Source organism: Arachis duranensis, chromosome 10 (genome assembly GCF_000817695.3).
Source record: "Arachis duranensis cultivar V14167 chromosome 10, aradu.V14167.gnm2.J7QH, whole genome shotgun sequence".
Taxonomy (NCBI): domain Eukaryota; kingdom Viridiplantae; phylum Streptophyta; class Magnoliopsida; order Fabales; family Fabaceae; genus Arachis; species Arachis duranensis.
Genome location: NC_029781.3, coordinates 1,423,683 through 1,447,707, shown reverse-complemented (window position 1 = coordinate 1,447,707; position 24,025 = coordinate 1,423,683). Strand labels below are relative to the sequence as shown.

General features: G+C 34.8%; 3 protein-coding genes and 1 pseudogene across 3 annotated transcripts; all 4 read right to left on the bottom strand.

The window, feature by feature from the left end:
* Positions 1-1,935: 1,935 nt before the first annotated feature.
* Positions 1,936-5,591, bottom strand: LOC107468173 (phospho-N-acetylmuramoyl-pentapeptide-transferase homolog). The gene is made up of 8 exons (XM_016087422.3): positions 5,244-5,591; positions 5,087-5,167; positions 4,741-5,000; positions 4,000-4,450; positions 3,639-3,703; positions 2,928-3,115; positions 2,441-2,649; positions 1,936-2,271 (listed from the first exon to the last, which is right to left on the bottom strand). Exons 1-8 carry the CDS (start codon positions 5,355-5,357, stop codon positions 2,089-2,091), a joined length of 1,551 nt encoding a protein of 516 aa, XP_015942908.1. The 5' UTR covers positions 5,358-5,591; the 3' UTR covers positions 1,936-2,088.
* Positions 5,592-6,122: 531 nt separating this feature from the next.
* On the bottom strand, positions 6,123-9,508 carry LOC107468154 (la-related protein 6A). Its single transcript, XM_016087400.3, has 11 exons — positions 9,145-9,508; positions 8,788-8,869; positions 8,198-8,292; positions 8,033-8,104; positions 7,852-7,931; positions 7,667-7,748; positions 7,348-7,395; positions 7,184-7,249; positions 6,969-7,103; positions 6,687-6,783; positions 6,123-6,601 (listed from the first exon to the last, which is right to left on the bottom strand). Exons 1-11 carry the CDS (start codon positions 9,412-9,414, stop codon positions 6,474-6,476), a joined length of 1,155 nt encoding a protein of 384 aa, XP_015942886.1. The 5' UTR covers positions 9,415-9,508; the 3' UTR covers positions 6,123-6,473.
* A 1,723-nt stretch (positions 9,509-11,231) lies between these two features.
* On the bottom strand, positions 11,232-15,065 carry LOC107468153 (protein DUF642 L-GALACTONO-1,4-LACTONE-RESPONSIVE GENE 2). Its single transcript, XM_016087399.3, has 3 exons — positions 14,886-15,065; positions 12,156-12,653; positions 11,232-12,085 (listed from the first exon to the last, which is right to left on the bottom strand). The coding sequence occupies exons 1-3, from the start codon at positions 14,974-14,976 to the stop codon at positions 11,493-11,495; spliced, it is 1,182 nt and encodes a 393-aa protein (XP_015942885.1). The 5' UTR covers positions 14,977-15,065; the 3' UTR covers positions 11,232-11,492.
* A 1,630-nt stretch (positions 15,066-16,695) lies between these two features.
* LOC107468050 (uncharacterized) lies at positions 16,696-23,669 on the bottom strand (annotated as a pseudogene).
* Between the last annotated feature and the right edge of the window lie 356 nt (positions 23,670-24,025).

The following is a 24,025-nucleotide window of genomic DNA, read 5'->3' as shown; positions in this document are numbered from 1 at the left end:
GATTTGAATTTTCAATTTTGATCTCTCTTTGTTGTGGAGAATGGAATTTGGTCCCTTCAATTTAATTATACACCATACGAAAATTTTAACTATGGTATTTATTATTTTTTATTTATTATATTATATAAAAATTAATTAATGTAAATACGACTCGCTATCGATGAATACAATTATATAAAAGAAGATGAGACTTATTTTCTTGACAAAATAGGAGTGCTACTAGGATGGTAATCTATATTTTACTCTCAGGTATTTAACTCAAATCAATCTATTCGGGTAGAGTTGTCTATTTTATCTATTGTAAATAGGATAAAGTGTGGTGTGAGTTTACTTACAGATAAGATAAGATACGGATTTAGAATATACTCTATCATATCCTAATCGCATTCTTAATATATTATATAATATATAGGTAACAGTTATGTATGTAGTGAAAAAAATGAGTATTAAACCTACAATTTTTTTATAAAAATTTAAAATAATCATTAAATTAATTAATGATCATATTATTTATTTTATATTTGCTTGAAATTTTTTTATTTTTCTGTGGGTAGAATCGAGTATGATAGGGTTTAAAATTTTAGGGTGCGAGTAGGGTTAGGGTTGAAAAATTTTCAACCCACGGATAAAGTAAGGTAGAATTTTAAAATTTTTTTTAACCCACTAGTAAAATTAAAATAGAGTTTAAATCCTACTCTACCATATCCATTACCAACCCTAAGTGTCACCTTCCATTTAAAAAAAGTCTCGTTAAAATAGAAAAAGTCTTGACAATATTATTATTAATATTAGAGTAAAGTGATAAATGAATTTTAAAAATTTATATTTTAGACATATTAGTTTTTAAAAAAATATTAATACAGTCTTTTAGAATAGTAAATATAAACACATTTTTAAATTAGTCTTTATGATTAAAATAAAATATTATATATATATGATATCTAATGAAAAATGAGAAGATATAATAACAATTATTAGATTTATATAAGTGGACAAGTGGTTAGATTTCAATTTTAAAATAAAACCCACTTTTATAAAAGGATTTTATGTCATTCTCTCTAACTTATGATTTCCATCTTCTCTGACTATATCAACACCATTAATCCTAATCCTAATTCTTGCATAACCTTTTTGTCATTGTTTCTTCCTTCCTTTATAGTCAGAGAAGAAAATGTGAGTAGTTGGCAACATTCCTGGTTGAAAATTGAGGCAACCAACTTTTTTTCCCCCTTCTAATATTTATTTTTCAAAACCCTTTTTATATATTTATTTTTCAAAACCCTTTTTATATGTGAACATTTCAGACGATGCTTCCTTCGAAGTATTTTGACCATGAAGATTGGATATCGTTTGAAATACATTGATTTTATTCATTTTTAGATAACAAAATTAACTGGGTTATTTATTTGGTTTCCCACCCCCGATACTTGTTTAAGCGGACTAGTGAGCTAACCACTAGACCAACCCAACTTGATTTATTTTGAACGAAATATAATGTCATGAATCATGATCTTAAGGTCGAGCTTTGACTTTGGGGTAATCCTAATGAATTTGAAACCTTTGACACGCAACCATCTCAAAAAAGGCACATACTAGTAGGTTCGATCCCTTAATAAGTCTCAACATTCTTCCTGATTAACCATATTTTTATCTTTCATGAGCAAAACTCTATCATCCCTTTCACTGCTGATTGAAATTATACTTAGTAGCATTATTCAGCTATAAACAATTTTCGTTCATCATGAATCTATTGAATAATAATAGAAGTTAAAAAAGAGAGACAAATATTCTAAAATCAATTGACAAAAATTTTAACAAAAATGGATTCCTCTCGAGATATGTTATCATTTGGAATCCGTTGAAATTGTGTATTGGGCGTGACGATGGGTTAAGGAAAACATTAAAGGGTTGGCAGGGAACGTTCTGCTACTAATATGTTTGTCAATTTAACCAAAATATTAATCATGCTCCAATGGGGAGATATTGAAGATAGGTTGAATTCAATGGTTGAACCACTAATGTGGAAATCAAAGCTAAGCTTGCAAGAAACAGAGACATGTATCATCTGATAAAGGTAACTGATGATGTTTATGCTGAAATTAAACCGACATAGCCACCAAGCAAAGCCAACACAGATGATATCAGATATGCACCTAATACGATGTTTGGTTCTCTGAAACCACGTAACTGAAGGTGATAATGAAAGGGCGGCATTCTAAGAAAGCGCCACCCTGCTTCCTGTAACCCCTTAGTTACATTCAAGTGCAATATCTGAAAAATAAGAAAACAGAATGCAATAACATTAAAATAAGAACTTTCCGCACATGAAAATTGCGGCCAACAATAAGGATGAATGAATTTTATAAAATGGATTAGGCATTCATATCAAAAAGATCTTAACCCCATATAAAATTAGTCACATTATAAGCGTGGTAAAGACCTGAATGATAACTGATGATGCCTCAAGAACGAGAATTCCAGATGAAATGAAAAGTGGGAAGAACATTCCGCTACATGCAGCCATTGCAGCCAATGCGCCACCAAGTGCCAAAGATCCTGTATTACCCATAAAAACAGATGCTTTGTATCTGTTGTGCAGGAGAAATCCGACGCAAGACCCAGCCATTGAAGCTCCAAATATAGCGAGGTCTGGTTCACGATGTTAACAGATCAATAACATAGCAAACAACAGAAGCAAAATTTCCTTCTACGTAGTACTGAAAATGACCATTGTCAGTATCCCAGTTAAATAAGAGGAGGCAAGGTGTCATTGCTCATTCTCAAAGAAAACTGTTATACTAGAATGTGAAGAATACCCTAATATATTTAAATCCATATCAAGATGTGGAGCATCTTTGTTGAAAAAGAAGAGATGTCTGCCCTAGAGATAATTGGTTTATAAGTGACTTAAAAGACATGCCACTAACCAGAACATATTGGAAGCACGGCTATTGACATTCCAGTAAAAGCCAATGCAGCAGTACCACCAGCTAGTCCATCAAGAGCATCTGCCAACTTAATGCCATGTCCGACAGAAACAAAAGAAAATGAAGTCAAGAGATGGTAATATCGTCCCAAGTACATGAGGCCTGGTGGAAGTGGTACCAACATCTTCCTGCATATATGTAAAGAAATCAGGGGAAGGAGGCAACTTGAGTGATTTGTTACAAGATCAAACGACCAAATATACTAAAATAAATGAACGAAAAAAACCTTGCTTATGGGCAGCATCATCATCTGCATTCTATAGTTAGTATGATCGACCATTAAAAAAAATGTTTTTACAATGCTTCAATATTTTATTTTTCATGAGTGCAATCATAGCAATTTTATTGAGAAGATACAATTAAAAAAAAAAGATGAAAAGTAGTTGAAATCACATAGATATGATTTTGTCGTAGAGAATTTTAATTGCTCTCTATAGTTACTTTCCATCCTTTAACTATTCCATCTGAACACACCAAGCATGTCTGACAACAAATATTAAACATGTCAAGTGCATTTAATTAAAGGTTTAACCCAGGAACTGAAGGGGAAATCCATGTTTGCAACTGGTTGTAAAAGTGCTTTTTTATGAGAACAGACATGTGAGTTACCATCAGAAAAATGTTGATCAGATTAGTAACAAGAAGGTATACATGCCATAAGGGGAAGATATACTAGTGATGTCCAGCCAAAATGAAAACCACGTTCCAACAGCTATCTGTAAGGCATGAAAATGCAAATTTAATAAAAACAAATAATTGTAGAACTTGTAAATTAATAAAACTCAAGGCCACCCTACTTTAGTTCCTCACAGTTAGTGTCTGCTTATCTACGTGGGCATCAAGACACGGATTTTGTTTCTAGAACTAAATTGAGGCTTTTGATTAGTAAGTGGTTAGATACTAGATAGCAAAGACTAATGATGGTGTTTTGTCAGAGAACAATTAGTCACAATGCACAATAGAAATGAAAAAAGAAAATAAAATAATGATTTTTTTTTTAAATGATGGTTACCTCCAAAATAAGTTCTGCCAGTGCAGGCAAACCTCTCCTGTGATTCTTGGTGAGGCTTAATATATCATTAAGCAGACCAACCGCTGCAAATGCAACTGTCATACCAGCTGCCCCAGACACTTCAGCAGATGAGGAACCGACAAGGAGTAGAGCTACAATTATACCAATAGGTACAAAAAACAAACCACCCAATGTAGGTGTCCTTTTTCTCAAGCGATGTCTAATGGGACCTTGGCGCTTGATAACATTGATAGCTCTAAAACCACGAAAAATAGGGACACAAACATAGCCAGCAAAAGAGACCAAAATGGCTGATAGGAGGAAAGGTCGGGTCAAATAAAAAGGAGACAAGGGCAATCTAACAATTCTCCACGCACACCAATCTACATACAAGAGCAGCACCAACAAGACTATTATAAGACCCACAGTGATGATCATGCCACGTTTGATCCTGTAAATTGAAAGGCAATTGGTAAAGGAGATGAGGTAAGTAATATCCAGAGCAAAGGCTATGAATCATAAAGGCAAAAGCTGCAACGTAAGAATGATGAAGAATACACCAAATCTCTAGAAACAACATGGTCATACAGAACCATTAATAGTTTGGGCTATCAATGATCAAATTATTTGAAGGATTATTACCAAAACTAGATACTAGCATTAGTGAGATTCCCTTGCCTTCCTCGTGAATTTAAAGTGATTGTTCAAAAAACAACAATGATACAAGTTGTACATACTTGCCTATGCTTCTTGCGTTCACTGCTAAGAGTTGCAAAACGATGAGCAGCGACGGTTATAGAGTCTTTATGATTGGAGGAAGCCGAGGAGGAAGAAACAGCAGGTAATTCAAGATCATTGACCGGAGTGAGAAACGCGTCACGATCGCTGTCTTCGCCATCACTGGAGGACATGACGTATGATTCGGCAGCAGCAGGAGGAGGGAAATTCTCATAATCATCAAGATAGGTCCATTCCTCCGGAGACGGCATGTCAAAAGAATCCTGTATGTATGTATGTATGTATGTATCTTAATCCAATCCCAACCAAATAAATCTGAATACATGAGAAGCAAGAGGAAGAAACGTACATCATCAACGGCTCTGGTACTGGTATGAATAAAATGACGTCGAGAAGAGGAGCTATGCTGTTGGATAGCCAATGGACGTAGCTGCAGCAGAACGAATCGAATCACTTATGCATCTATGAACGTTGAGATTAATTAGGAGATGAGATCAGTAAAGTACCTTGAGAGCGGGATAATCGAAGGATGAAGGTGGAGAAAGGACCAGGGAGGATGAGGATCGAGGGAGAGGGAGAGGGAGGTGATTGGGGAAGGGGAGGCGTGGATGTGAAGCCATGGATATGGAACGTGAGAGAAATGTAGATCTGAGTTTGTTAGTTGTGAATATGAGGAGAAACAGAACAAGGCCATGGGTATATTCGAGAATCCAGGGAGATGTGTGCAATGCAATATTCTATTAATAAATTCGGGAGGCAATTAGGATGGGGGATGGGAAATTGTCAGAATGGCGCTACACAACCATGCCACTTTCTTTCTTGTTTGTTAGTTTGTTACTACTGTCATTGTGCAACGTAACTCTCCTACTGTCACACACTTACCTCACCTCACCTCGAAACACCTTTGGCATCTCAACATCTCAAAATTTTCATCTTTACTTGCTCTTCTTGGCTTTCCGACTGTTTCTTACCTAATGTCTTTTTCATCTTTTCGTAATACTGTTACTTTCTCATGAGAAATAAGATCCTAAAATAATTCTCCAACGTAGCGCAAAATATCCCACTTTATTCACACTCGATAAATTATTATTATTATTATTAAATAAAGTAGCTAGCAATCTAGCTATCCCTCATTTCGCAGAACTTGTTCGTTAGCCACATAACACACCCTAACGAATGATTATGAACCTAATCCACCTAAAATCTAACTCAAGGGAGAAGTGTCAGGATGGAATATAAGATCGAAACATGAGTAGACTGCGGGAGTTTAGACCCATGGATTCTCCATAGATTTCCAGATCCGGTTTACCTTAAAAATTTTACAAGTTCTGTGAAATAATATTTCAAGCCAACCCCGTTGTTTTAAGTAACGATACTAGTGATCATTATAGTAAATTTCAAATCAATATCAAAACGATAGCTTTCACCTCCCCATTAACAGATTTTTCGGGGGATTGTTTTGTTACACAGATTCCTCGTAAGGTGAGGATTACCATAATAGAAGTACGGTTTATCCTCTCCAGCCTAATAAAACATTAAATTAGGTAATATGCTCCACCAACACTACTAGCTTTCACAAGCTGACCCATAAAATTGAACACCCCAACAAAAACCTTGAATGTTGACTCCAGCAAACACACTCATAACCCCAAGTTAAAAAAACTAGGATATCACTACAACCGACGGGCAAAACACTGCTTAAATACAAGTCCTTCTTGTCTAGCTCCAAATCTTTGCTAATTGGGAGCTGGGACAGGAGGTCGCCCTCGTCCCATTGCAAAGCCTCGTGTTCCATCGGGCATTTTTGGTCCAGGAGGCGGTTTCGGTGCTTCCATGACATGAGTAGATGAAGTGCTTCCATGGCCTGGAACAAATACAATTATCAACAAGGGAAGAGATTCAACTTAAAAATGATAGAACACAAGCAGAACTGTTAATAAAAGAGATACCTATTCCATTTGCAGCACGATATTTTTGTTTTCTTGATCTTCCATGACTTCTAGGCCTATGCCCACCTTTATTATCCTTTGCCAAGTGGTCGCCATCCTGTAATGAAAGAAAAGCAACGCAGGTGAATGAAAACTTATTCAAATTGAAACAGAAATCTGGAATATATCCTTTTAAAAATATCTATTAATAGTTGCATTTATATGATTAACAATTGATGATTCATTTATAATAGATAAATTACAGGATGCTTCAAAGGGTTAAGAAAACAATGTAAAACAAACCTCTTCATCATGTGTATCTTCATGAAGCTCATTTGAACTATGATTTTCCTCATCTGTTTGTTCAGACACATGGCTAGAGCTATTCTTCTCAGAATTAGCTACCTTCCAAGCTTGTTTTTTGTGTCCATACTTCCCCTATATCATAAAATCATCATCATCATCATCGTTAACTTTTTCTGATAATTTGTCTCATGAAGAACGAATGTGGAACTAACCATTTTCTTGAGAAGTTTAACACGCATGCCATTTCTCCAATCCTGTTCATCATTTAACAAAGCCACCTAACCCAGGAACGAGGATCAGGGAAGAGTACATCAATTGGCCAGGCGATAAATGCCTATGAAACTATGCATATAAAATTATATAAAATGATACTCACAGCTTTCTCAGCCGACTCAATAGTGTCGTACTCCACAAGAGCATGTAACTACATCAAAGTAAAATGGATGTCAAAGTAAGTGAGAAAAAAACCAATGAACAGAAAAGGCAAAAAGTAATGTTAGTTAACACCCAAGAGTTAGACATAAGCAAGCAATTTTACAGGGCACCGTTATGAGACTATAGAAGTAGTACTAGCAGCACAATATTTCATTTCTAAGACAACTGAAATATTCAAAATGGAAGTTCTAGCACGAGCAATTAAAAAGGTAGAACTCTTCATACTTAAGTCTAGATTTAAATATAAGATAATTCCAAACCTTGCTACTAAAAAATGTTTCTTGTTTATGTTTTGTCGACTCTGCAGCAGAACGTGGATCATAAATGCTAATCCGCCTTATACTGTATATAAGAAGACATGTCCACATAAGAGAATTCGAACCACAAAAATTACGGTCTTACTTAACAAATATTGAAACAATACCAAGGCTGGAAGAAATCTTACTTTCCAGCTTCACGGAATATTCGCTGAAGGTTGTCCTTTGAATGATCCTCTGGCAAATTCTCTACCAAAACAGTATATAACTAGAATCCAATAATAAGACACAGATAACAAAAGAAAAAAAAAAGAAGAAAGAAAGGAAGAAAGAATCATTAAAAAGGTATCTTCCCCCTTCAACTAATACCTTATGATCTCTAGATTCTTTGAATCGAAATGGATTGACCCGCTTAACCCTTTTGCCATCACTACTCACAACCTGCAAATCCCATTAATGAAATTCCCTCAGGTCTGCAAGAAGATAATCGCAAATGCAGTTCATGTTTACAAAACAAGGAAGGATTTATCATACAAGCACTGAAGATTCCTGCAGTGCCGCAGCTATAACTGAATGATCTCGACTGAGCCTCTTCATTTTTCTAAAGGAAGCAATTACTGATACAGGAACTGCAGGACCAGTGAAAATAAGAAACACATGTTAGGATAGATAAATAAATAAATGTGAAATGTGTGTAACTTCATAAACAACATGAACTAACATTAGCTTTTTTTAAGAGACAGCAATGATGCTTCTTCATAATAATAATAATAAAAAGAAGCATGAGAAGAAACATTGTCTTATTCTTTATGAAGAAATTATAGTTGTCATAAAATGCAGGCAGTCTCAAGCATATCCTCAGAGAATGCTTGTTAGTTATTACTAGACAAATAAAATCCTCATTCAGCAAAAATTTATCCTCCCTCAGGATGTGCTTCTATGCAACAGCATACAAGTTCCCTCCTAAGACCTCAGAGAAAAACTTCAAAATGGATAATCTCACATCTCAAAGCTAGCAGACTAACAGCAAATACACAACACACGAAGAATTGGCGACCAGATCATATTATATGCCTAATAAAAGAGCAACATCACAGAGAGACTTAATAGTTAATACCACTTACCAAACCCTTCCTTATTCCTCCTGATGAAACCCAAGAGATACTTATCAGTGGGCAGATTCTCATCGCTGAAATAATACTCCACCTGAACCAAAATCAACACAACCAAATTCACCAAGCTAAGTCAAGGAAGGAATAGAACAATGTCTTCATCAAAAACCTAGTCATAGCTAAAACATAAATATTTCTAACGCTCGTTACTAAACACATAACACAATAGAACGAATTAAAACATTACTAAGTTGCTGTGCCTACGAGAGAACACAATCGAATATAAAGAACACATTAAAAAGATAAATTGGTTGAAATTTGAAGATCAGAGTGATTGAGAGGGAGGGGGAATGGAAGAGGTATTTTTACCTGCTTGATGATCTTGAGCTTGAGATCATCGAAGGAGACGTCGGTGGTTTCAGGCTCAGGGGCGTGCTCGTGGTCATCGTCATGGTCATGGTCAAGGTCATGGTTGAGGTCGGTATGGTGTTGCTCTTCTTCGGTGAGGAGATCATGAAATTCAGGCTCGGCGATATCTTCCGGGCCAGAAGCAGGATCGGGATCGGAAGCCCCAGCGTGATCGCCGTGCCAAGGGGGCGAGGCGGCGGAGGGAGGGAGAGAATCGTCGCCGCCTTCCATGGAGGGGGGAGAGAGGAAATGGAAGAAAATCTCCCCCGCCCTTTGTTTTGGTGTGTTGTTCTGTTTCTCTCTGTTTTGGAGTTATTTGATTTGATTTTCAGACTTGAGGGCCCTTTTATTAGCTGGGTTAATAGTTTCCCCTTGTTGACATTTCCTCTCTAATTCAAAATCAATGTCATTTATGTTTTATTTTTTCTTTATCAGCTTTGAAAGAGTAAACAAATGAAATGGTTCAGGATTTTTACTGTTAGTTTAATTAATTCATTTTTTTGGTGACTAGTTTAATTAATTCATTACATTCTTGTATATCCAATTTTTTCTTCATATTTCTTTTTTTTTTTCCTATTTATGAGGATTTTTTATGGATCGTGGTCATTTTAAATCCTTCACAAATAAATATCTCTGTATATAAAAATGTAGATTGAAAACAGTTGATGGTAGAGGGTGAAGGAGGAGCGACGAATAAAGAATTTCTAAAATAAAAGAAAAATTTTCGATGTTTAGATTAATAAAAAATGTAAAAAGGTTGTTTTTAAAGACAATGGGTGTGTAAGTGTTGGGGAGGATGATTTTTCAAATATAGGTATTATGTGCCCTCAAATGCGATAGAAGTGTGAAAATTCCAAAAAGAGGAGAAATTCTTTTGCATATTAGAGTTCTTACTCGTATCATATGTCAAAATATGAAAATAATAAATAATAATAATTATAGTAAGAGTAACATGAGCCTAAAGATGATATATATCACATCATACATTGCTAACATTATTATACAAAAAGCTCATTATGGGGAAAAAAATTAAATACGAGAAAATTGATTAAATAAAAAATGAAAATTTAATTATTATTAAATTTTAAATTTCTATTTTGTGTGAATTTTATTATCTTCATTTATAAATAATTTGAACATTAATTTATCTTATTATCTTGATTTATAAATAATTTGAACATTAATTTATCACTTTGTCAATATGTTTACTTTTGGAAAACTTGATATATTGATTATACATCTTATGATATTTTAAATAATAATAATAGCTAATTTAAATATTTTTTCATAATAATATATAATTATATCTTAGTATAAGATTTGTTCTATATTAATATCATATAAAGGTAAATCTATATTTTTAAAAAGTTAATTATATGTATCTTCTATTTTATCTTTTACATTTGGAACATTTTAAGAGTAAAATTGTTCCGATTCAAATGTTTATATTATACACATCAATTTAGCAAAATAGGCATATACTTTTTTTTAATTGAAAATTTTTTATTTTAATAAAAACTTATATATAATTGTCTTTCTATAAAATTAATAATTGATACTCGTTAAATAATAATTTAGTTAAATATGTCAAATTTTATAACATTTCACAATTATTAACCTCACGTCAAGACTGTTGCACCTAAGTTTTCACTTTTTATTTTTAATAATTATTTCCTTTTATTTAACCAATTGTGGCGAATCATGCATACCCTAGCAAATTATAGTCCCGTAACATAGAATGACCAGATCATGAACATGAACTCATGAAAGTAGGCCATTAGATCTCTGTTGGACCCGAGTCCAACCGTGTACAGTTAACCCCGCCATCATTAGTTCTAAAATTCTGCCTTTGTCTACTTTACATGTCATTGTAATTACTTATCCGAAAAAACAAAGAATGTTGGAGTAAACAAAATGACATTTAACACTGTACAAGCTATATATATATATCATAAAGAGCAAAGCATTCTTATCATGAACAGTGATTGCAACATCAAGCAAAGCAAATTCAAGCTGCTTTAATCTCACTTTAGCGGATCAATCCCACAAAAATAACAGAAATTTAGATTGTACTTAGCTTTCACATTCCAAAATTGAATATTATAGATTCAACCATCAAATTCCTCACTAGCTATGCGGTGTATATAACAGTGACAAAGGTACTAAGACAGGAGTAGGACATTGTCATTTGTCATAGCAAAAACTGGATAAAGTTTAGGCCAGTTCAAATACAATACATGTGAATGTACCTAGAGGTAACTAGTAAGAGTATTGAGCAAAGAAGATAATTGGAAATGAAATTAAAGGCATCAGAGTAGAAGGCAAAGTAAGGCGAAAATGAGAAGGCTAAGCCTGGAAAGGGCCAATTTAGAGAGGGAGGTGGCCGCGGCAAACCAGACTCTGACGTCATCGACCACAGGGCCACAAAGGGAGCTCATGTCGTCACTTCTGGTGTTGTAGTAAATACTGTAGAAGGCAATCCTGGTCCTATCTGCCTTGGCAGTGAAATTGAGATTTGCAGTTTGGAATGTTGAATTGGAGTTTGGTGTGTAATGGATGTTTTGAGCCTGGTCACCGGCAAAAGCCATGACGGCGAGAGGCTCCTTGCATTTGTCATCGGCGTGGCCCAACGAGAAGGTCAAGCTGTAATCCTTGTCTGGTTTGGTCTCAACCATTTGGGAGATGATGCCTTCCTTCCCGGAGAGCAACTCGATGGCTCTCTTGCCTCCGGGGACGGCGAAGTGGTCCGAGTCGATGTAGCGGATGGCTCGGTTGGATTCCACGATCCAGCCAGGCAGCGAGGAGGTTTCTTCGTCTAGGTTGGTGGGAAGTAGGACACCCAGTGATGTGTTTCTAAACATCCATGGACCTTCTTCCATGTCCCCATTGACCACGGCGTTATCTGTAGAGGAGTACTTCAATTTCAATCAATCTAATTATCTAATATAATAATTAATTAATGGAAATAATACCTTTGGGCTTGTCAGGAGTGAAAAGCTTCTTGATGGCAATGTTGTCAATGATTGGCCCGCAAGTAGGGTCATCCTCCATGCCAGGGTTCTTGAAAACCAACCTAAAGGAGTCGCTGTCAGCGTTAAAAGAAACGGCGTAAGGGTTCCAACCCTGAACGTTGTAGAGCGTCTGGAGGTCAATGGTCTGCGACGCCGGCGGCACGGACACGTTAAGTGACTCCAGCTGTGCGCACGTGCGGGCGGCGCAGAACGTGACGGAGTAAACGGAGCCCTTCTCCACTGGGAACTCCTGGCTGATCTCGGCGTCGTTGCCGAGCCTGACGGCGTGCCTTCCCTGTGGCACAATTAGGATCATGCCACCTTGCTTTTGACCGGATTCAACGAGCTCAACGGTGCCATTTGATTTCCAGCTTGGGATCTCGGTGGGGCTTTCCACTAGCGCCTCGCTTGGGAACCCATTTGATGGTGATGCCTCGAAATCTCCGTTTCCCACTAGTCCTGTACGTTAATTACATTCACATTCACATGCCAGCAACACAAGACAACAAAAAAGTAGCATCGCATGTTGGGGGCCGGCTGCAACATTTCCTTCTCAAGCACATGCCCCAAGTCCCCAACTGCCCAGCCCAATTCAATCGTAATCAACATTCAATATTTATTTATGTTGAACAAATCAACATTTTTGCAGTGATTGCACCATACCTAATTATCTACACCATTCTCGACTGGACCCCTTCCCATAATCATGCCATTATCCAGCAATGTAATAAATTAAGGAAACTAAAAGATTCAACATTATCCCAATGGTGAAAACTCAGGTACAGTGGACGTAAAGTTGATAATTAAAAATCGTTACATGATTTGACTGATTTAACTAAATTTTCATCTAACAGTTCTCAACTATCAACTTGACCTAAAATCGACTGCACTTAAATTTTTACCTAACCCAATACCCTTAACAAAATGTTTTCACTCATTGAGTACGTGCCAACTAGTGGAACTGCATAGAAGCAAAGAGAGTATGCCAGAGATATAAGCTGCTGCCATTCACACATGTATGAATGAGGCCGAGGCAAGGAGCAAGGGAGTGGATTAGAATATTTTCCCAGTGGCTAAAACACGACAAAAGCGTTTGATGTTGAAAGGAAACAAAATTTATGTATGGTCCAATCCAATATGAATCAGAAGCCGCGTTGAGCGCATGGGGGGGTCCTACTCCTAACCCCACTCCAAGACTCCCACTACTCTCTCTCTCGCACACTTTGACTCAAGGAGAAAAACAAAAGCACCTTCTTTGTTGTTACCGTGCTTTTTATAATCGCCTTGTTTAAGGGAAATAGCTACTAGCTAGTGACCTAAACGACAATAATTAGTAAAATCTGCTAGCATAATTGGTGATTTGGTGAGTGATATTGATAACGCCATTATAGGCTTTACGAAAAGGTCCTTATACTTTAGAGGGGAAAAGCATTCGATGAAAGGCGGGAACAATGTGTCTAATAAGTAATAAGGTCATTTCGCATCCCTAAGATTTATATACCAAAAAATTCCAAAAAGTCCTTTCATTGGGTCCCATATGCTTATGTTGCCATGCCTTCTTTTATGCATCTCGAGGCTAGTTATGATTTTCCACTCCTACTATTTACACTCTACTACTTTTTCTTTCTTGTTTTTTTACAAGTTTAGCTTAGCTGTCTGAAACTAAGATATAATCACTGTGAATATTGCCTACAGTCAACTATTGTGTTTTTAAGAAATTAAGAAGCGCGTAATTATAGTATTATACCAACTTTTATGAGTTCATTAAATTCGTAGCCTCAATTCTATAAACTACTAACATTTTTCAATTAATGTAAATATCCTCATTAAAAAATGCCAAAAACAAAAGCAAAAACTATTATCTTTAAAATGCCGAACTCAAACTTTAAAGTAGCCACGGAAAATAAGCAACATAAAAATACTAAATCGTTTTTATTTAAGTCTAGTTTGGAAATTACTATCTTTTTAACTATTCGCTTGCAACTTGGCCACTTTAATTTTCATCATGTTTTCTAACAGATCTTTTTGTTCATTCCTATTTTGGGCACAATTTTACCTTCATCCTTGAAACTGTTAAAGGAGGAAAAAGAAGAAAATAGAAAATGACATGAAATTGAAAGGAGGAAAGCTACCCTCACCCACATTTAAAATTAAAAGAGATATACTATTTTGTACAATTAAAAAAGTAATCAACATCTGTTCTATTTTGAGTTGTTAGTTGTTACTTGTTACTATACAATTTTAATACCGAAAAAAAAAAGACAGTGAAAAATGCAGAGTCGGTGGAGAACAGAACAGAGAAATGAGACTTGTTAGTTCACTTCATCTAGAACTAGAAGAGCTTAACCAACCAAATCAAGCTCAAAGGGTCTCACAAAAGGAAAAGTGCTCCAAGTTAGAACACAATAACGACCCTCTTGTTTCTATAATTGGTATGTATAACATCCTTAGTGTCCTCAAAATCCATCAGTTCAAATTAGTAAAACCAAATTCCAGAATTTACCCCCCACCCCTGCCTACAAGAGCCAATTCTAAAATAGAAAGTAAACACTAACAAAACATTATCGTACTCGTACCATACTACTAGGCCACACAATTTGATGAAACACATAAGGGAAAAAACCCAGCATAATTGATCAGATCTCAGGAACATAGACACATACATGTTGCAGAGCAAGGAGAGAACATTACCATCATCTGCCTTAGTAGTAAGGGTGAAATGGGGGAGCAGAAGGAGCATGAACATGGACACCCATTTCATTGTTATTGAGCTTCGAGCCATATCTCTGCACACCCAAAATATTCTCTCTCTCTCTCTCTCACTGATATATGAGAAGTGTTGGAGGAACCACAAAAGGCAGAGAGAGTAGGAGAGTGAGTGTCCTTTTATATAAGATTCTCGCCCACCTCCTATGGACCCTATGGTCCCTCCATTTTGCTCTTCTTTTTTTTTTAAAGCTTATTAGCTTAAATAAATAAAACGAACTTTATTAAATTGAAATTTGGATACAGAAAATTCTTTCACAAAATAGGACTAAGGACCTCTAATCTCACATCTCTAGTGTGGAGTGTGGACACACATTTTCCTTTCCTTTCCTTTTTGAATAAATATCCTTCATGGTTTACATTATTCTAAAACGTTAATCATGCATTTGCTATCGTAAAACTCATAATTTAATTTCTTTTTAAATAAAAACAAAAAAAAATATGTTTCTTTTCCCCCTGTAGAGTGTTGATTTTAAAAAAAATGAATCTTTTTAATTATTAAAAAAATTAAAAATATAAAATATAATCTCTAATTTTTTATTTTTTTTATATTTATTTTAAATCTCACTTATAAAATTAATAATAAAAAACCACACTTTATTTCAAAAAATAATAAGATCCATTTTCCTAGCTTTAAGACCCTGGTCTAATGGTCTTATGTTGGGCCCCTTCAGCCACCTCCGTATTACGGCACTCGACAGTGTTCACATACATTGGACATAACCCGTGATTTAATTAATTAATCTACAATGTTTCCATTTTTCAATAGCCCATGAATAAAGAATGTATATCTATCCCTATTTTTCATGTATATAGATGGAGGCTTTTTTTTAATAAATAAAAGAAAAATTTATATTTATCATCTTACATTAAAATATAAATATGTACCATTTTTCTGTTAGTCCAATTTTGCTGGCACTACTGAAATTAAGAACCTTTTTTTTCCCTTTATTTTGCAGGTTTTTTTTTTTTGGTGACTTTTATTTTGCAGGTGTTGATGACAAAATTGAGTGCCCACGAAATTATAAAATAGGACGTAAAATGATAAATATTTGTATTTTAGTGTAACTGCTAAACATGATTTTTGTTTATTATTTATTTGAGAAAAAGAAAAGCCTTTAGACGGATGATGAGTAGAGTTAGATTGGAACCAACGCAAAATTAATGGAACTACTTTAAATTCGATTTTAAAAAATTGAATTTGAGTATTAGTTTCCTTCGTTAATAATTGAGGCTAATTTAAAAGTTTAAATTTGACAAATCAAAAGTATGCCATGCATGCTGTATCTTTGGTTCATTTATCCTCGTCGCCGCAATACGCCTCAGCCGACGCCGCAACCTGCGTTGTCGCGCAAGACGCTGCCTCAACACTTGGAATTGGAGGTTAGTTAATCATTATGCCCAAGGTTCTGAGAATCGGATCGGTCATTGAACCACTCTAATCATTAGTTTACTAATCCAACCAATCCAATAAAAAGATCGTTTTAAAATAAACTAATAAATAAATTATAAATAAACATCTTAAAATATAACTCAACTAATTTTTTTGTCTCATATCAATAATATTTCTTTCATCTCTTTTCTAATATAAAGAATTAAAAAAGATCAAACAAATTAAACAAATCTTGTAATACTAAGAGTGAATCTATTTCTTTAATATTACAAATAATAGAAATTAATCACATAAATACATTAATATTACAAAATATACTAATATATTTGACAAATAGGTAAGACATGATACAACAGTGTCTTTTGATCGATTTTAGAATACCTCAAGTAACATGGAGAGATGACAAGCAAAGCAGAAATGCTCAGCAGCCAGAGGCATATTACGAATTTTACCACACACTTTACAAGCTTTCTTCATTACCATGCATATTGTTTCTTTATCGGCATCACAGGCTTCTTTGAAGTTCCTCAGTATCTTCTTGAAAGATTCTTCGTCCTTCGACTCTGCATGAGTCTTTGAAGCCCCTCATTAGTATGCACATATTATATTTGTTGCTAATTCAATCGATTTAATTTAACACCAATCGATTAGTAAATAACTATTTTGTGACAAATAACTCGATCCTAAACTCATAACAGTTGATTGTATATATAAATAGATCTATTCCTTTATACACAAACATATTCAATCTATAAATGTGAAAAATAGCTTCAATTTGAGTATAAAACTGAATTATTTGAGATATAGTCCCTCGTCTTCATGACCCATCTCATAAATTTCTCCAACTATTTCTTTCGTTGTCCAACACAAGTCCAGATTTATTATTTTAATAATATCAACCATCCACTAATCACACACCAAAAGAATAATAAAGAAAAAAAAAATAACATACCCCATTATATAAAAAACTGGCTAACAGAACTAGATATACATTGATACTATGGTACCTATCTAATAACAATCAATATGCATGCTAAAATGACGATTCCCAAAGAAAATGACAATTCCATATTACTAATTTTCTTTATTTTATCAGTTAATATAAGTTATTAGCAACCTATATATTATCGTAACTAATTATTGCTGAGTATGATAAATATAACATAACTTGATCAAAAAAAAAAAAACAAGAGCAAAGTTCAAATATAACCTGAAGTTATAAGATAAAATTGATCTATTTTAAGCCATTGTTAAAAAATATAATAGAAAGTTAAAAAATACAACACCAAAGCTATATTTCATAGTCATTGAACCTTCAACTTCAACTATACTTTTTTCAACTAAAGAAGTAAACGAAAAATAAAGACTACCAAAAAAGCGAACTCACTTCTTTATCCACAAGTGCCAAAGAGAGACAAAAAGGAAAAAAATGCAGGCTTGCTGCTACAAAACTTTCAACCAATATCAATCCAAAAGTTGCTATTAATGAAAATTAAGAATTGCATTTTTAGTTTCTAATTTTAAACGGAGTGTACTTTGCAGCTTTCATCAAAGTCAATACGCTTTTGCGTCCATAGTATATGAAAAAGGTTTCATCCATTAATTATAAATGACTACAGTCCAAGTTCAAAAAGTAGTTAGCGCTATCTTGGTGTTTTCTCATAAAAATTGTAGGTCAAAGGTGATATAAGAACGCTACTACCACTAATCTGCATTAAACGAACGTAATCAACATGAAAATGAGTATGAGAATCATAGATGAAAGGAAATTCACATAGTCACTGTTTTATGCCAAGTCCATGTAGTAATGCTAGCCATTGCTAGTGACAGTAGTAATACATCATGTAGACTAACATTTTATCCCAAATTAAATATAATTGGGTTATTTGGACTCGAGTCATTCAAAATAACAAGTCTTCATATGAAATTCAAAACATATGCTTTAAAAATAATGTAAAAACTCACCGCTCTCAGCTGCTGTATAGACTTGTATAGTGCCTTCTTAGATACACACATCACTATGACATAGTAGTCTGCTATTACTTTCCCATCCTGTTTGCAAAAAATAGGATTTATAATGGGTCTCTGCAGAAGATAATCACATGTTCCTCTTAAAATTGAGAAAAAATTATAGTGAAAAAATAATGATACTGCTCATAATCACAGTAGATAGTATATGACAAATTTTACTATTGCAAAAAACAAATGCTGTAAGGAAAGCTCTTACCGGTGAAAAAAAATGAAAAATAAAAATAACAACACTTTTATAAAGATGACAAACTTTCTTCTTCTAATATATCTAGTCAAATGAAAACTATTTTTTCTTTCCCTTTTAGTTTCACTATCTGTTGTACAACTTTTAAGTAGTGGTGCAAACATTTTACATAAAAAGATAAAATGACTAACCCAATCACCATCAAAAGTTTAGCAATCTCCCCATTTTACAATCCTTCTAGAAATGCTGTGATCCCTTAACTTAATAATGCTCAATTCACACATTAAAAGACCTTCTAATTACAAATTCTGAAAAGAAATTTATTGTTGATATCTTAAGTTCTTCTACATTATTAGGTCCTTATGCATGTATTAAAACCATAAGTTACAAGAAGAGAAAAATAATATAGATCCATACCACAGAGCATGATATACAGTTCTACAGGAACCTGCAATTAAAAATAAAGTGGTAAACAGGTAAAGCATAAGAATGCAAAATGCAAGTAGGTGCTATATAAAAATGACCAGAAATCCATAAAGAATCAACCAACTCAAACATAAGAAGTCCAATTACAGCTAACATGTCAAGATTCTTTCTGATAAATACTAGTTCTTTTGTTAAAGCATGCATATTGTCAAACAATTATTTTCCCAAGAATGTAAAAAACTTATTCTTTAACTGATTATCAACAAATAAATGCTTTAGTTAAGAGCATGAACACCTTGTCCAATTTGTTCTTCAATAGTCAAGTCTTTCCACAAAATTTCATAATCCAAGCAATCAGTGTCCACATCAACTTTATTATTGACAGCACAACTTCCGGCACTTCCACAGGTGCTAGCACTACTTGTGCTGTTAATATTGATGGACGAGGACTAGGATCCTGAAGCCTCATTGTTACTAAGGTGATTCCTTTCACCTCCTTGGTGTTCTTGCTTCTGATTAACTGACTGATTTTTTTTATGATCATTTGACAAGAAAGGCACAGCAACACAGACATCCTTTGCCTCCGATCCTTTTTGATCATTTGCTTTCCATGGCCATGCCATTGTTTTCTTTTGAATCCATGCTTTAACCCTAGACATTATAATCTTGTGAATAGATTTTCCTTTACTATTATCGACAGATTTTTTCAGACTTTTTCCTTGGGATCTTTTCTCACCATGAGAAAATATACCAAAAGGGAACTGCATCACATCATCTCTGTGTATACTAGCTCTACTGCAATTAGCATCCTCTCTATGGTCTGCAACACCAACTTCTGAAAAACTAAAATACTCATATTGATGACTTCCTCCGCTCCCGCTTTCACGATCACCGTTATTTTCTCCTGTTTGAATTCTTGACTTAACTTTGTTACTTACCTTTGATGCTTGTTTAATGGTTCTAACATCAAGCCATGCTATGCTATACTAGTATAAATTACGGAAACATGAAATTTACAACACTAACTAAATTCGAGAACTTGGATGCTATAGAAGTTTGGAGAGGCTGCTGAGTATCAAGGCCAAGTTTATTTGAAATGCTACTTCTAAGAGGCCTAGAGCCTGAACCTGATTCAGCATTGTTTGCAGCCAAGCACAGAACTCTCGTTTCAACAAAGAGCTGCAAATCACTTGAGACATAGATAATCCCAACTAAACTTCCATCATCATCATAGAAAGGAGTATTCGTCACCACCGCCAAGAACTGCTCTCCCATCTTGTTCTTGACCGGGAATTGTCCAGTCCAGCTCTCTCCCATTACGACACGGTTCACAATATCATCAGCCAAGGCAAAATTCTTGGAGTCAACAATCAGCTCAATCCCATCCTGCCCAAGAACTTCCTCCGCAACATAACCATACAGATTTTTGGCACCCAAGTTCCTGAAAAATCATTGCAAATCAAATCCAAGAGAGTAAAGGGGCAGAAAAAACTCTAAATGTAGGTCCGTCACTCCCCACAATTCATGCAATCAACAAGACAAGACAGGACAGAACATATCAAAACCAACATGCACATCCATTTTAGTTAAGGACTTGTCATCTCCAAAATCCAAATCATATATACGGGTTGCGCTACGAAGATGAGCGGACAAGAGAGACGACATAGGGAGAGGAAGAGAAAAGGCATCTATGAATTGAAAATGCATAATGATTAACTAACCTCTAAGTGTTGAGGCAGCGTCTTGTGCGACGGCGGCAGAAGCAGGTTGCGCGGTGTTGGAAGCAGGTTGCGGCGTCGTCGTTGCGGCGGCGAGGATAAGCGAATGAAAGATACAGCAGAGGAAGAGGATAAGAGAATGGCAGTGATTGAAATTAGATGAAAAACTTTGGGAGGCATGCTCCTCTTCTCCAAATCTAAAATTAAAAAGAAAAGGAAAAAAGTGTAAAAAACAAAAATTAGAGGGATCAATATCTAATTATTAATGTTTTCAAAAAAATAAAAAGGGGATATATTTTGTAATTATTTTGATGATTGTTAGTTATACTCCTATATAAAAGTAGGAATAAAGAATCCATGGCCCAAAAGTATATATATTATGTGATTTGGCAGCGTGTTACTTTAAAAATAATTTGAATTTTTTTTGACAGAAAAAAAACTTTCATTTAAGAAAATAGACAAATCGCACTTACATATTGCAGAAGAAACATTTGATTTGAAACTAAACAAGAAAATAGATAAGTTCTATGTTGAACTATTGTCTGAGAGGAGGCGCAAAGTTCGATTACAAAGAATCTTGTACAAGAGAAACAGATACTCGTTACAATCTCTTTTGTTTCTAAATCTACACAGAAAGTGCTGCACCACAGAAACTTATCTTCTCTTCTTCTCAGAATCGGTCTAAATGCTATCCGAAACTGTAAATATTTCTATAGATGAAAGGCCCTCGTTGTATCTTTATCTCAAACCTACGAAAACATCACCAACAACACTTATAAAAGAAACCAGTACACCACAAAAGGAGAGAGAAACACCACAAAGGGGTTATTTAATCTAGATCTGGATCTCAGATCGAGATCTCCAAAAATAAAAAACAACCAAACGAAACAGGCCACAAAGTAACAACAGAAATAAGTAGGGAAAAATAAAAAGAAAGGTTGCGAAAGGAAGAAGAGAAAGCAGATGATAGCAAGAGAAGGGTAGTGGAGAGTTGTTGCCGGCGGAAAGAGAGAAAGAGCTGAAAAGAGAGATATGAAGGGGTTGGGAAGGAGAGAAAAGAAAAAGGAACAAAAAGAAAAAGGGAGAAAATTTTACAAAGAAGAGGAATAGTAGAAAAGAGAAGAAGGGCCACCGCAGCCCAGGCTGAGACGGCGGCGCCCGCCCTTAAAAGGCTTCAACTCTGTTTCTTTTACTTGAGTAAGATATAAAACCAACACTACATACACAATTTTATCCTTTTTTGTGCTTCTAAAATAATTTGAACTTACAACAATATATATGATGCTCCTTTATACTTATAGCCTTATAGACTAATGAATAGAATTTACCTAAGAATGTAAGATCAAACTCTATTCACTCATGACCTTAATTTATTAAAAACTGTTTTTGGTATAGGCCCAAAAAGAAGAAAACTACAAAACTGAATCACGAGCCAGAGAGTAAAGAATTCATATTTCCAATCCTTGAACAAAAGAGTTTCTTTTACTGTTTTGGACAATGAACAAAGCGAGATAAACAGAGGAGATTGATTCAACCCAGTCTGTGAAGGACTTTGGCTAAGTGGACTGATATTTAACACCCACTCAATTCATCGAAATGGGCTGAAGCATAATTAACCTGGCCATTTTCGACAGCCAAATGATTTAGCCATTTTGTTCTTTATATTAATAAAAAGTGCTGATAGAAAAATTTAATATTTTATATATATACTAAAAAAGTGATATAAATATAATCTCTAATAAAAAGTGAAGAAAATAAAACAAAAGCTACAAGTGTGAAGATATTTTGGGACTTGGGAGGGAAAGAAATTGATCTCCCTGACACGTGACGTGAGGGAGTAGGCGTATTTCCAGTTTTGCCCAATGGCAATATTGCGTGCTAGAGTCTACAAGTTGGTTTCATGTTGAGAGTTAAATGTTACCAGTTACGTTGCATTATTATTGTTGGAGCAGCATCACTTCTTCCTTTAATAATGTTGGGTGGACCTTTCATAGTTAAATGATGAATAATGCGATCTGCCATGCTTTCCTTTTTCGGCAGAGTAGAGTAGACACAGTACACATACACTGCTCTGACCAAAGTTACCAAGTTCCCAACCTTCAATTTTTGGGAGACTATCATGTTTAAAGCATAGTTATTAAAACAGTCTCGATTCTGTCTTTTTGACTGAAAATCCGGACTCTTGATCGGAGCGAGTCACCCCCAAAACCGCATAAGCACGAGACCCGAAAGCAAATGACCCGACCGTCCAATTTTTATCAAAACCTGTGATCCAACCGATTTTTGTAACGATTTTATTAGATTAATAATGACTTTTGTAAATAACGAGTTTTATAATTAATCTAATAAAATAAAAAATATATTATTTTAAATTTTTTTTAAATCTTAATATTAGGATAATTATCTGCATGAATTGAATATTCAATCTTTGTTAACTGTGTATGAATAAATTGAATCAAAAGAAATAACTATTCAATTAAAAATAATGTACATAATTTTCTGTATATCTATTGAATTGAACATTCAACATATCTATTGTTCACATTATTTAGTATTCTCATTGTCTACTTATACTTTTTTCTTTTTGTAATATGGCTTCAAGTATAGAGAAATAATGAAAATAGTAAACAATATGAATAATAAAATAAAAAAAGAATATAGAATTAAAATCATAGATCAGATCATTAATTAATTATTTTTAATTTCAGATTTTGAAATTTAAAATATGTAGATTAACAATTAAACTAAATCATAGTTGGTCCAGTTATATCCAATTATCATGCTAACCTCCTTCTTCCATTTGCTATCTCCGGTCTGCAGAGGCACCCAGGCCGCTTCACTTCCCCTCTCTCCAGTCCAACGCCGCCCAGCCTCCAGCTGACACCCCATCTGCCAGCCGACATTGTCCAAGCATCTTCGCGAATGTCCAATTGCTCCGCAGCATCTCCGTGCATCATCTTTTGCGTTGCCTGTTTGCGTGCTGACCGTGTAGCCCCAGCCCCTTCTTTACCGTTGCAGCTTACCACCACAGTTAACAACGACCACCTCAACGCCAACACAGCAATACAGAATCTCCACCCCGTTTTCGCCTCCCATGGTCTTGACTGCAAGATTTTATGACGGTTCTCGCTTTTTCATCCTCTTTTTTCTTCACCACCTTTGCCATGAACCTCACAATGCCGCATAGCATGGATTCAAAAGGTTACGTCTACAAATGTGCAGATCAATGCTATGAGAAAGTATGCAACGAAAGTTTTATATATGCGGCTGGATGTTTATTTTTCATGCAAATGAAATATTTATTCTTAGGGTT

Bases quoted from the DNA above. Each gene is read 5' to 3' on its own strand.
- LOC107468154 (XM_016087400.3), bottom strand. From the start codon at position 9,414: ATGGAAGGCGGCGACGATTCTCTCCCTCCCTCCGCCGCCTCGCCCCCT. The intron at 7,250-7,347 runs GTGAGTATCATT...TTCCTGGGTTAG, and splicing joins TTGAGTCGGCTGAGAAAGCT to GTGGCTTTGTTAAATGATGA. The intron at 6,784-6,968 runs GTTTGTTTTACA...CTTTCATTACAG, and splicing joins AAGATACACATGATGAAGAG to GATGGCGACCACTTGGCAAA.
- LOC107468173 (XM_016087422.3), bottom strand. From the start codon at position 5,357: ATGGCTTCACATCCACGCCTCCCCTTCCCCAATCACCTCCCTCTCCCT. The intron at 5,168-5,243 runs GTACTTTACTGA...GTTCTGCTGCAG, and splicing joins TCGATTATCCCGCTCTCAAG to CTACGTCCATTGGCTATCCA. The intron at 3,704-3,999 runs GTAACCATCATT...CATGCCTTACAG, and splicing joins TGGCAGAACTTATTTTGGAG to ATAGCTGTTGGAACGTGGTT.
- LOC107468153 (XM_016087399.3), bottom strand. From the start codon at position 14,976: ATGGCTCGAAGCTCAATAACAATGAAATGGGTGTCCATGTTCATGCTC. The intron at 12,654-14,885 runs GTAATGTTCTCT...ATTAACGTACAG, and splicing joins TACTACTAAGGCAGATGATG to GACTAGTGGGAAACGGAGAT. The intron at 12,086-12,155 runs GTATTATTTCCA...ACTCCTCTACAG, and splicing joins CACTCCTGACAAGCCCAAAG to ATAACGCCGTGGTCAATGGG.